This window comes from Manis javanica, chromosome 15 (assembly GCF_040802235.1).
Source record: "Manis javanica isolate MJ-LG chromosome 15, MJ_LKY, whole genome shotgun sequence".
Lineage (NCBI taxonomy): Eukaryota > Metazoa > Chordata > Mammalia > Pholidota > Manidae > Manis > Manis javanica.
This window is the reverse complement of record NC_133170.1, coordinates 29,167,162-29,179,904: the sequence shown is the minus strand read 5'-3', so window position 1 is coordinate 29,179,904 and position 12,743 is coordinate 29,167,162. Positions and strand designations below refer to the sequence as shown.

Below are 12,743 nucleotides of genomic sequence, written 5' to 3'. Positions count from 1 at the left end.
ACACTTAGGTTGCTTCCATATCTTGGCTATTGTAAATAGTTCAGCGATAAACATAGGGGTGCATCTGTCTTCTTCAAACTGGAGTGCTGCATTCTTAGGGTAAATTCCTAGAAGTGGAATTCCTGGGTCAAATGGTATTTCTGTTTTGAGCATTCTGAGGAACCTCCATACTGCTTTCCACAATGGTTAAACTAATTTACATTCCCACCAGCAGTGTAGGAGGGTTCCCCTTTCTCCACAACCTCGCGAACATTTGTTGTTGTTTGTCTTTTCAATGATGGCAATCCTTACTGGTGTGAAGTGATATCTCATTGTGGTTTTAATCTGCATTTCTCTGATGATTAGTGATGTGGAGCATCTTTTCATGTGCCTGTTGGCCATCTGGATTTCTTCTTTAGACAACTGTCTATTCAGCTCCTCTGCCCATTTTTTAATTAGACTATTTGCTTTTTGTTTGTTGAGGTGTGTGGGCTCTTTATATATTTTGGATGTCAACCCCTTATTGGATATGTCATTTATGAATATATTCTCCCATACTGGAGGATACCTTTTTGTTCTATTGATGGTTTCCTTTGCTGTACAGAAGCTTTTTAGCTTGATATAGTCCCACTTGTTCATTTTTGCCTTTGTTTCCCTTGCCCAGGGAGATATGTTCATGAAGAAGTCACTCATGTTTATGTCCATGAGATTTTTGCCTATGTTTTTTTCTAAGAGTTTTATGGTTTCATGACTTACATTCAGGTCTTTGATCCATTTAGAGTTTACTTTTGTGTATGGGGTTAAACACTGATCCAGTTTCATTCTCTTACATGTAGCTGTCCAGTTTTGCCAGCACCATCTGTTGAAGAGACTGTCATTTCCCCATTGTATGTCCATGGCTCCTTTATTGAATATTAGTTGACCATATATGTTTGGGTTAATGTCTGGAGTCTCTATTTTGTTCCACTGGTCTGTGGCTCTGTTCTTGTGCCAGTACCAAATTGTCTTGATTACTATGGCTTTGTAGTAGAGCTTGAAGTTGGGGAGCGAGATCCCCCCCACTTTATTCTTCCTTCTCAGGATTGCTTTGGCTATTCAGGGTCTTTGGTGTTTCCATATGAATTTTTGAACTGTTTGTTCCAGTTCATTGAAGAATGCTGTTGGTAATTTGATAGGGATTGCATCAAATTTGTATATTGTTTTGGGCAGGATGGCCGTTTTGACAATATTAATTCTTCCTAGCCAGGAGCATGGGATGAGTTTCCATTTTTTAGTGTCCTCTTTAATTTCCCGTAAGAGTGTCTTGTAGGTTTCAGGGTATAGGTCTTTCACTTCCTTGGTTAGGTTTATTCCTAGGTATTTTATTCTTTTTGATGCTATTGTGAATGGAATTGTTTTCCTGATTTCTCTTTCTATTCGTTCATTGTTAGTATGTAGGAAAGCTACAGATTTCTGTGTGTTAATTTTGTATCCTGCAACTTTGCTTATTCCGATATTAGTTCTAGTAGTCTAGGAGTGGAGTCTTTAGGGTTTTTTATGTACAATATCATGTCATCTGCAAATAGTGACAGTTTGACTTCTTCTTTACCAATCTGGATTCCTTGTATTTCTTTGTTTTGTCTGATTGCCGTGGCTAGGACCTCCAGTACTATGTTGAATAACAGTGGGGAGAGTGGGCATCCCTGTCTTGTTCCTGATGTCAGAGGAAAAGCTTTCAGCCTCTCGCTGTTCAGTATGATGTTAGCTGTGGGTTTATCATATATGGCCTTTATTATGTTGAGGTACTTGCCCTCTATGCCCATTTTGTTGAGAGTTTTTATCATGAATGGATGTTGAATTTTGTCAAATGCTTTTTCAGCATCTATGGAGATAATCATGTGGTTTTTGTCCTTCTTTTTGTTGATGTGGTGGATGATGTTGATGGATTTTCAAATGTTGTACCATCCTTGCATCCCTGGGATGAATCCCACTTGGTCGTGTTGTATGATCCTTTTGATGTAGTTTTGAATTCGGTTTGCTAATATTTTGTTGAGTGTTTTTACATCTACGTTCATCAGGGATATTGGTCTGTAGTTTTCTTTTTTGGTGGGGCCTATGCCTGGTTTTGGTATTAGGGTGATGTTGGCTTCATAGAATGAGTTTGGGAGTATTCCCTCCTCTTCTATTTTTTCGAAAACTTTAAGGAGAATGGGTGTTATGTCTTCTCTGTATGTCTGATAAAATTCTGAGGTAAATCCATCTGGCCCGGGGGTTTTGTTCTTGGATAGTTTTTGATTTCTGCTTCAATTTCGTTGCTGGTAATTGGTCTGTTTAGATTTTTTGTTTCTTTCTGGGTCAGTCTTGGAAGGTTGTATTTTTCTAGGAAGTTGTCCATTTCTCCTAGGTTTTCCAGCTTATTAGCATATAGGTTTTCATAGTAGTCTCTAATAATTCTTCATATTTCTGTGGGGTCCATCGTGATTTTTCCTTTCTCATTTCTGATTCTGTTGATGTGTGTTGACTCTTTTCCTCTTAATAAGTCTGGCTAGAGGCTTATCTATTTTGTTTATTTTCTCGAAGAACCAACTCTTGGTTTCATTGATTTTTTCTATTGTTTTATTCTTCTCAATTTTATTTATTTCTTCTCTGATCTTTAGTATGTCCCTCTGTCTGCTGACCTTAGGCCTCATTTGTTCTTCTTTTTCCATTTTCGATAATTGTGACATTAGACTATTCATTTGGGTTTGTTCTTCCTTCTTTAAATATGCCTGGACTGCTATATATTTTCCTCTTAAGACTGCTTTTGCTGCATCCCACAGAAGTTGGGGCTTTGTGTTGTTGTTGTCATTTGTTTCCATTTATTGCTGGATCTCCATTTTAATTTGGTTGTTGATCCATTGATTATTTAGGAGCATGTTGTTAAGCCTCCATGTGTTTATGAGCCTTTTTGCTTTCTTTGTACAATTTATTTCTAGTTTTATACCTTTGTGGTCTGAAAAGTTGGTTGGTAGGACTTCAATCTTTTGGAATTTACTGAGGCTCTTTTTGTGGCCAAGTATGTGGTCTATTCTGGAGAATGTTCCATGTGCACTTGAGAAGAATGTGCATCTTGTTGCTTTTGGATGTAGAGTTCTATAGATGTCTATTAGGTCCATCTGTTCTAGCATGTTGTTCAGTGCCTCTGTGTCCTTACTTATTTTCTGTCTGGTGGATCTGTCCTTTGGAGTGAGTGGTGTGTTAATGTCTCCCAAAATGAATGCATTGCATTCTATTTCCTCCTTTAATTCTGTCAGTATTTGTTTCACATATGTTGGTGCTCCTGTATTGGGTGCATATATGTTTATAATGGCTATATCCTCTTGTTGGACTGAGCCCTTTATCATTATGTAATGTCCTTCTTTATCTGTTGGTACTTTCTTTGTTTTGAAGTCTATTTTGTCTGATACTAGTATTGCAGCACCTGCTTTTTTCTCTCTGTTGTTTGCATGAAATATCTTTCTCTATCCCTTGACTTTTAATCTGTGCATGTCTTTGGGTTTGAGGTGAGTCTCTTGTAAGCAGCATATAGATAGGTCTTGCTTTTTTTATCCATTCTATTACTCTGTGTCTTTTGATTGGTGCATTCAGTCCATTTACATTTAGGGTGATTATTGAAAGATATGTACTTATTGCCATTGCAGGCTTTAGATTCATGGTTACCAAAGGTTCAAGGTTAGCTTGTTTAATACTTTACTATCTGACTTAACTTGCTTATTGAGCTGTTATAAACACAGTCTGATGATTATTTCTTCCCTTCTTTTTCCTCCTCCTCCATTCTTCGTATGTTGGGTGTTTTGTTCTGTGCTCTTTTTAGGAGTGCTCCCATCTAGAGCAGTCCCTCTAAGATACACTGTAGAGGTGGTTTGTGGGAGGCAAATTCCCTCAACTTTTGCTTTTCTGGGAACTGTTTAATCCCTCCTTCATATTTAAATGATAGTCGTGCTGGATACAGTATCCTTGGTTCAAGGCGCTTCTGTTTCATTGCATCAAATATATCATGCCATTCTCTTCTGGCCTGTAAGGTTTCTGTTGAGAAGTCTGATGATAGCCGGATGGGTTTTCCTTTGTAGGTGACCTTTTTTCTCTCTCTGGCTGCCTTTAATACTCTGTCCTTGTCCTTGATCTTTGCCATTTTAATTATTATGTGTCTTGGTGTTGTCCTCTTTGGATCCTGTCTCTCGGGAGTCCTGTGTGCCTCTAGTCTGAGCAACTATTTCTTCCCCCAGTTTGAGGAAGTTCTCAGCAATTATTTCTTCAAAGACACTTTCTATCCCTTTTTCTCTCTCTTCCTCTGATACCCGTATAATGCAGATATTGTTCCTTTTGGATTGGTCACATAGTTCTCTTAATATTGTTTCATTCCTGGAGATCCTTTTATCTCTCTCTGCATCAGCTTTTATGTGTTCTTGTTCTCTGGTTTCGATTCCATCAATGGTCTCTTGCATCTTATCCATTCTGCTTATAAATCCTTCCATAGTTTGTTTCATTTCTGTAATCTCCTTCTGGATGTCTGTAATCTCCCCCTGGACTTCATCCCTTAGGTCTTGCATATTTCTCTGCAGCTCTGTCAGCATGTTTATGATTTTTATTTTGAATTCTTCTTCAGGGAGACTGGTTAGGTCTGCCTCTGCAGATCCTTTCTCGGGTGTTGTTTGAACTAACTTGGACTGGACTAAATTTTTTTGACTTTTCATGGTGATAGCGGTGGCTGTAGGCAGGTTGCGGGTGTGTCAGCTGGGAGAAGAAAGTCCTTTCCTGCTTGCTGGATGCCTTACCCTTCTCCGCTGCCTGTGATGGTTACCCGCACTCCTGGGGCAGCCACCGGGTTAGTCCCCTAAGCTGCTGTGGGCGGGGTCTCCGTCAGAGCAGCACAGAGCCCTGCGGGAAGTGGCAGGCATGCCAGGTGCGCTCCTCCATGCTAGCAGCACCCCTGCCAGGCAGGTGTGTAGCAGCAGTGGCCTTTGGGTCTGGCCCGGGCAGCTGTGCGTTGGGTTGGGATTCCGGTCGGCTGCTGGGAGCACGCCTGCTCCCTCTGGTTCGGCTGCAGGTGCGCGCAGGGTTCTCCTGTGCGGGCCTCTACAGGGCTCCTCTGGCTCTACTGCCACTGGTGTGTGCGAGCCGCACCTGGGCTGTTCGATCACACCGCTGTAGGCTCGCACAAGCCTCTCCTGGTCCCATCTGGCGCCTTTGGCGCACAGATCTGCTCCCCATCCCTTCCGGCACCTCCGTCCCCAGTGCGTGCTGCCACTCTCCTGCTACTGGGCCGGTGTATCGGGGTTCGTGCCAGTTGGAGAAGCGACTGGCAGGCTGCTTAGTGCCGTGAGGGGCTTCAGAGCTGCACTGCCTCCCCGGGGTTTAGGGTGCCTAAGTTTCCCTGGAATTCCCAGCTGCTGGCTGAGTGTGCTGTGACAACTTCGTACAGCTATGGAGTCCCTGTCTCTTTAAGATTTGCAGAAAGCACTCGCTTTTCTTTTGTCTCAGGGGCACCGGTTGTGGGGACCTGCCTGCAGATTTTGCTTTTCCATTTCTCTAATATCCAGCACCCCATGCACCTTGTGTCTGCGTCCCAGGTGAGGATTTCTAGAGCTGGTTTATTCAGCAGTCCTGGGCTTTTGCTCCCTCCCCGTTCTGACTCCTTTCTTCCCGCCAGGTTCTGGGGTGGGGGAGCGTTCGGGTCCCGCCTGGCCACGTCTTGTATCTTATCCCCTTCATGTGATGTTGAGTTCTCACAGATGTAGATGTATCCTGGCTGTTGTACTGCATCCACTGGTGTCTCTTTTAGGAATAGTTGTATTTATTGTATTTTCATAAATATATATGTTTTGGGGAGGAGATTTCCTCTGAACTACTCACGCTGTCATCTTCCTGTGATCCCAATTGGTAAGTTTTGACAGGTGTGTATGTATACCTGCAAAGCCATCACAACCATCAGCAGAGTGAGCATATCCATCTTAGCCTAAAATGATCTTAAAATAATTTTGTAGTTGTACTTTTAGTGTTTTTTCTCAAAAAGAACCTCCCAATTTTTAGTTGCTTTAGGCCCCAAGAAAATCTGGATTTGCTTCTGCAAAGAGAGCCTCCCATGAGACCAGGATTGGAAAGCACTTTGAAAATTATGCTAGACTATCAGAAGTCAAAGGTTATTTGCCTTTATTTAACTCACCTTTCCCGTAGAAGGCCAAATAATAACATCTTATCATTCCCTTATCAAATATGGATTGGGCCCTACTATGTGCAGAGTGTTTTAGGTGTTGGGTATAAATAAGTAAATAAGCAAAAATTCTGTTCTCAGGAGCTTTCCTTCCAGTGGGGACCGAGGATGACAGTGTGCTAATAAGTAAGTAGGTGGCACGCTGTGTTAACCATAGAGTGGGAGCCAGGCCAGGGTGGGGGGTGACCTCAGCCATCAGTGGGTGTTCAGGGAAGATGTCCCCAAGACAAGGGCATCCGAACAAAGAAGCCATCAAGGGTGTGAAGGTGAGGGAGGGGTGGGCCTGAGAGAGGGCAAACAGCAGGATGCTCAAAGGCCCTCAGGTGGGCGTGGACCTGACACACCCTAGGCACAGCCAGGAGGCTCCATGCTGGTTGCTGAGAGGTCAGAACTGGGGATGGGTGGGCAGAGCCTGTGGGGGCCTCCAGGCATTGTGGGGCCTGGGATGCTTTTGATCTGCAGGAGATGGGAAGCCACTGGAAGGTGGTTGAGCCGCAGGGTCACTGGCTGCTGTATTTCAGGTAGCCTGAGAGCAGGGATTCAGGCTGGAACGCTGTTACTGTTGTCCTGGCCAAGGGGATGGGGGCTTGGACTGTGGAGGGTGAGGTGCTGAGAGCAGCTGGAGTCTGAAGACAGAGTCACCTGGATTTGCTAACAGACTCATTCATTCATTTATTGGATAAATAGGTGCCAGGTATTGGAGGTGCAGACTTGAGGGGAGATGTGATCCCTTCCTCTGAGGTGTTGAGAATCTCACAGGAAAAGGCAGACACAGAAGTGACAAGGTGTGATCTGGAGGAGCAGCTCCAGAAGCGCCCATGTCGTCTCCCGGTCCCTGCAGTCTAGGGAGCCCCCCGCCTTCCCCATTTCACGCCACCTCCAAGACTGTCCGGCCTGTCCTTCTGGACACCACACCCAGGCACTGTAACCCACCTGCTCCGCACAGGACCTCCTCTGCTCCCATGCCCTTCTCCTGGCCCCCTGGCTGGTCTCTGAATTAGACTGCTTACATGGGCCTAGAACGTGTGCATTCTATAGAAAAGGGAACCGCCAGAGAGCTCTCATCGAGCCAAACTTAGGGCCTGATTCTAAGGCTCAGAATGGTTTGATGGGAAAAATCTGGAGGAAAAACTTTCCAAGGGACTAGACTTAAGAAGAGAGGACTAGGTGAGGGGGCCTAGAGGAAAGTCACCTGTGGAGGCCCTAGAGGCACGGTGGGCTGCTGGGAGAGGGCCTGGCTCCCGACTCCCAGTCCCGTGGCCTGCGTCCACGCACTGCTGATCATGATGTAGATTCTCTTGTCAGTGACAACAGCAGTTCATAGTTGCAGCATGAGTGCCCCTAGGCAGACATAGAGTAGGACTGGTGAGCACTCATTGGGCTGCCGAAGGAACGTGCAGACCTTTCCCTGGAAAGCTCTGAGGAGAGGTGTCCTGCTGGGTCACTGTTGTAGGTGTGGACCAGCCTGCAGGCGATGTTCCTGGGATCTGAAGCTCCTTCCCTCCTTCCCCTGACACAGGCAGGCCAGTGCTCCCAGGCCAGCAGTCTTTCTGGCAGAAGAGACACTCGAAGGTCCTCTTAATTCAGCCTTGGCGGTGGGGAAAGGTCAGCCGGGGGCAGGTGGGCCGCAGGGCTGTGCGCTCTGGTTGAAGCCTGGGTGGCCAACCACCCACCCATCTCGCCGTGCGTCAGCAGCTTCCTCACTCCTAGCCGTGGCCCTCCAGGCTCAGCACAGCCCCTCAGGACAGGGCAGGCTGGCAGCTGTGCCCTCCAGCCCAGAGGTGGAGCCAGGAAGTGACTGCTCCCACTCAAACCCTCTCACACCCCACCCCTCCGTGCCCTGCTTGGTGGCTGATCCTACCCAGGGTCAAGCTCCAGCTGCAGGTGCTCCGACCCCTCGCCCTCTGAACCCACAGAATGTTCCCTGTCTGCAGCACACCCTGGCGCCGTTGCATGGGCACACGTGTCTCTTCGTATGAGTGCTATGAAAGCAGGAACCTCTTTTCATAATCCCATTTATAATAGTAGGGACATGGGTGGCTCCTGAGAGTCTGCAGGATTCTGAGAAGCAATGCTAGCCTCTGGGAGGCAGGCCTGTGGTGACCACTGAGCATTACCTGGAGGCAGGTGGGCACAGCCACGGAGCCAGAGACATGGTCTCTCTGTGCTTTCTTTATCTGAGCAAAGGCCCCAGGCCTCCTCTTTGGGGCCCCTCTATGTCTCAGCACTTGTGAGCCCCATGCCCCCTGCTGCCCGCAGGTAGGACAAGACATCTGGTGAGGTGCTGTCATTTATGGAGGTGCTGGGGATGGTGGGGGCTGCACAGGGGAAGCACCAAGGCCCAGGCGCTCCCTGCAGTCTCCCGAGTGTGCAGAAGGCCCAGAAGGTGGAGGCGGAGAGGTGCCTGTCAGGCTGCTGTGGGTAGAGGTGAGGAGGTGGTCAGTGTGGCGGGTGGGGAGGCTCTGCGTTGTGCGCCAGCAGCCCAGACGCCCCTGGTCCTGCCCTGTCCTTGTGCTCAGGTTACCAGGCTCCCAGCTATGACTCAGCTTCTTCTTGCTGTTGGGAGATCCCTGGGATCTGAGGAGCGCAGGAGGGAACCTGCAGAATCCTCACCCAAGTACCCACTTAAAGTGGGCAGGGGGTGCGGGCAGGGGCCCCAGGCCCTCCTGTTTGCCTGCCTTTTGTCCTTCTCCAGCTGAGAGGCTGTTGGTGTCTCTGCAGGTCGCAACGAGCTGATTGCCCGCTATATCAAGCTCCGGACAGGGAAGACCCGCACCCGGAAGCAGGTGGGCCCCAGAGACGGGCACAGGCCCCAGGGCAGGTACCCCAGCCCAGCCTGCCCCAAGGGGGCCAGGCCCTCTGCAGGACCAAGCGTGAACTCTCAGTGGGGCCAACTTGGGTGGGTTGTCTCTTCTTGGGGGCCACAGACAGTTCCGTTTCCCTGATGCCATCGCCGGGGAGGAAGCCCTTTGCGTCAGTGGGGAGTCAGCAGCCCCCTTCTCATCCTGCAGGGTGCCAGAACAGAGAGCGAAGCAGTGGTGCAGCACCTTGATTTACTGCCAGACTCTGGATGAGCTGGACAAACGGGACTGAGGCCCATCAATCACCCTTTCAGTCACACATTAGTTCAGTCAGTCCGCAGATGTGGATGAGGACTGGGGGAGGCTGAGGGCAGGGAGCCAGGGTGGGGCGACTGGCTATGTGGGAAGCAGGGGCAGCAGCCTTCTCTTCCCGCCACAGGTCTCCAGCCACATCCAGGTGCTGGCTCGGCGAAAAGCCCGTGAGATCCAGGCCAAACTAAAGGTAAGGCTGACGGCAGGCGTGGGAGTGAGGACCCAGGGCATGGGAGTCGAGGGCCAGCTTCCTGTGGCTCTTGTTCTGGCCGGAAAAGCCTTCCCTTTGGGTTCAGGACTGGCTGCCTGTGTGTAGAAGCAGGATGCCTCCCTGTGCTGAGGAGAGCGGGGCTTGGCCTGTAACGTCTCCCACCCACACAGGGGGTGGCCCTTGGCCTTGGAGCTGGGTAGGTGACTGCCAGGCTCCGCAGCATCCCGGGAGTCACAGGCCCATCTGCTGCTCTGCAGTCTCCCCGTAGGGGCAGTGCACTCAGCAGCTCACAGTGGGGTTGTCCTCCGGATCCCGTTCCTTGAGGGCCTCCTCAAGCCCACTGGCACCTTAGTGCCCAATCGGTACCTGCAGGGTGGTCAGGCCTGGGGGGCCCTCCTGTGGGGTGGGGCTGGAGGCACTGTGGGAGCTGGTGGTCCTTTCCTCACCCTGCGTGCTGGGACAGGCAGGCCCTTCCTGTTTCTGCACCAGCCCCACCTCACAGGGCCATTTGCCAGCAGGTGACTGCTCTGTGGAGGGCCAGGTGCTGATGGGATTCGCTTGGGGCGGCCTGCTCCCCACAGGACTCCATCCTCTTGATTCGGGAGCCAGGGGACCCCTGTGGGGAGCAGTAGGAGGGAGGTGCTAGCAGAGGGCTTGCCCAGCACTTGGCAGGAAGAGTTAATATTCGGGGCATTAGACTAATTTGCAGACTTCTTCTAAAAAGCAGTGGAAATCCCTTTTGTTTTTTTCCCCAAAAATATCATTGCAGTGTATTATCAAAGAAGCCACTCTGGGTGAAGCCACATCGGTGAGGGGCAGGGGGGACACCCCTCCTCCTATTCACCTCTCATGCCCCATGGCTCTTGGACCCAAAGCAACTCAGAACCCAGTCTAAGAGCCCCTGGGTTAGATGGCCTTGAAGGTCCTGTGGCCGCCGTAGTCTCTGGTCCCGACACTGGGGGCTCTGAGGAGTGGTGGGAACACCGGGGACTGGCACCTGGTGCCGCTCAGCCCTGCCCCTCCCGCCCTCAGCCCAGCTGTCCCCCGCCCTCACAGCTGTGGCCTGGCTCTCGCCCTCTGTCCCTGGGACAGCTGGCTGGGCCTCAGCTGCCGGCCCTCCCTCCCACGCTGGCACACATGCCTGGACACATGGGGTCCCGGAGCCAGGCTTGCCCCTCATTCCCACCTCAGGGTTGCCTCTGGATCACAGACCTGCATGGAAACTTCCCAGTGTTTTGTTTAGAGCTGTTGAGGGCAACTTTTAATTCCCATGGAGTCTGTCTGTATGGCCCACAGTTGCCTGTCCTTGTCCACAGTAGACGGCTGGACAGACATCAAGGGGAGCCACGAACCTCTTCACCAATATGCACATTTTCTGGTAAATGTGTTTTCCTGGGCAGATTGACCTGAGGATATGGTGATGTTCTCAAAGGGGTGTGGGACCCAATATAATGAAGCTCCGTGGTGGAGAGCAAGGTCAGGCAGGACTCCTCCGGGTCTTGGGGCGTGGGCTAGCCTGGCTCTTCCCCTGGGCCACGTGAGCTTGGGTGAGTCACGGAAGGCTCAAGCTCCATTCAGTTGCTCCATATTTAAAATGACAGGGTTAAATATGGTGGTATCTGAGGTCCATTCCAACCCCAAAATTCAGTGACCCCCTGGCTTTACAGCCTGGTCCCTGATGTCACTCCACACCATATCCTCCCACTTCCCCTTGATTCCTGTCCCTCCCTCTGAGGACAGGGTTTCCTGAGCCTGGTCGTTTGTTTAGATCAGCTTTCCAGGAAGAGGCACAGTTGCTGATGCTGAGCAGATGGCTCTCAGGCCCCACAACACTGTTGGTAACCCATGGTCTGTGGGCTTTCTGGGGTACAGCCTGCCGTGACTTCCGTCTCCTGGAGGGAGAGGGGCTGGACGTGCTAGGCTTTCCCCAGGGACAGTGCAGGTGTCCTTGGGAGGAGGCAAGCCACTTGCTGATCAGCACCCTTGTTGGTTATCAGAGACAGCTGCTAGAGCAAGGCCCAGGGGCGGCCCCAAAGGGACAGTGGGTTGAGGATGACCCTGTCACGAGAGTGTTCCCTGTGCTGTCCCTGAGTGCTGTCACATCTTGATGTATCCCCCTCCCCGGCTTGCTCAGCCCCCTCGCCTGCAGGGCCGACCACCACTGGCAGTACTCTAGCATCTTAGTCTCTGAGCCTGGGCCTCTTCATCCTGACATGAGGGTCCTGCTCTTGCCAGCCTCACAGGAGAGCTATGATGTTCAGAATCAATGTGAGATAGTATTCTTCTCTGTGTGTCATGTGAGCATGTGCAGAGGCCGAGAGGAGGGCCTGCTGTGTTCTGGCTGGGCCGCGGGGTGGACCGCCTGAACCCCTCAGTCCGACACCACAGTAATGCCTCCCTGCAGGCCATGGTGGGGGATGAGTGAAATCACCCCAAAGCATCTGTAAGCGAGGACCTCTGTTGCATCTCAGTTTATCACTCAGGACAGGTCTCAGTCTACCAAATAATTATTCAAGAATGGTCAATTTATTTTTCCCACTGAAAAATATGCATCAGAAAGGCACAGAATTTCTAACCAGAGCTCCCAAATTAACACAATCCACCCTTTTAGACCCAATAAAACTACACACACCAAATAGTACTTGTCATTCCAGTCTGTATATGTGGTCATGTTTTGGACAAAGACACAATTCCCATTAGCCTTTTTAAAGTAACACATTGTTGTCTCGTTGTTTTGAAGATCTTAGGGATTGAGGAGCTCAGGATGGGAGCCACTGGCTTTTATATGTATAACAGAGTATTATTACTGTTAGTATTATTACCAGTCATAAATGTTAATTTGTTTAGAACCTGTACAGGGTGAACCCATTCCTTGGGGTCTTCAGACCACAGAAAGCAGGTATTTACATTCTGACGTGTAATAAGAAGGGGAGTGTCCACCATGCACGGGGAGACCCCTAGGGCTGGACTGAGACAGGTGGGGCCGCAGGAGACTGTCCTGTGCCTCTGACAGGTGCATGACCGAAGGCGCCCCTTCCTACCCATTTGCGGAGGGATCCGACAGATATTTATACCTCCCCTGCCATGAGCCAGGTGCCATGCCTGCCACCAGCCGTGTGGAGGTGAGCAAAGGGCTAACAGTTCCATTCTTCAGATGTCCCTGTAATTAGTGAACAAAGACATGGTCTGGCAGATGTCCCCAAAGTTTCTT

At 49.7% G+C, this 12,743-nt stretch overlaps 1 protein-coding gene across 9 annotated transcripts in view; it reads left to right on the top strand.

The window, feature by feature from the left end:
• TEAD4 (TEA domain transcription factor 4) overlaps positions 1–12,743 on the top strand; it is an 88,150-nt gene that overhangs the window by 33,678 nt on the left and 41,729 nt on the right. For 7 of the 9 annotated variants that reach the window (XR_012125599.1, XM_073222877.1, XM_073222876.1 and 4 more), the window contains exons 3-5: positions 8,468–8,635; positions 8,930–8,994; positions 9,449–9,511. Coding sequence is in view for 7 of the 9 variants with exons in the window: in XM_073222877.1 (XP_073078978.1) it covers positions 8,468–8,635; positions 8,930–8,994; positions 9,449–9,511 (296 nt within the window). In the remaining 2 variants the exon portion in view is untranslated. The remainder of the gene's footprint in view (positions 1–8,467; positions 8,636–8,929; positions 8,995–9,448; positions 9,512–12,743) is intronic. The other 2 variants (XM_073222874.1, XM_073222879.1) reach the window with 1 other exon arrangement.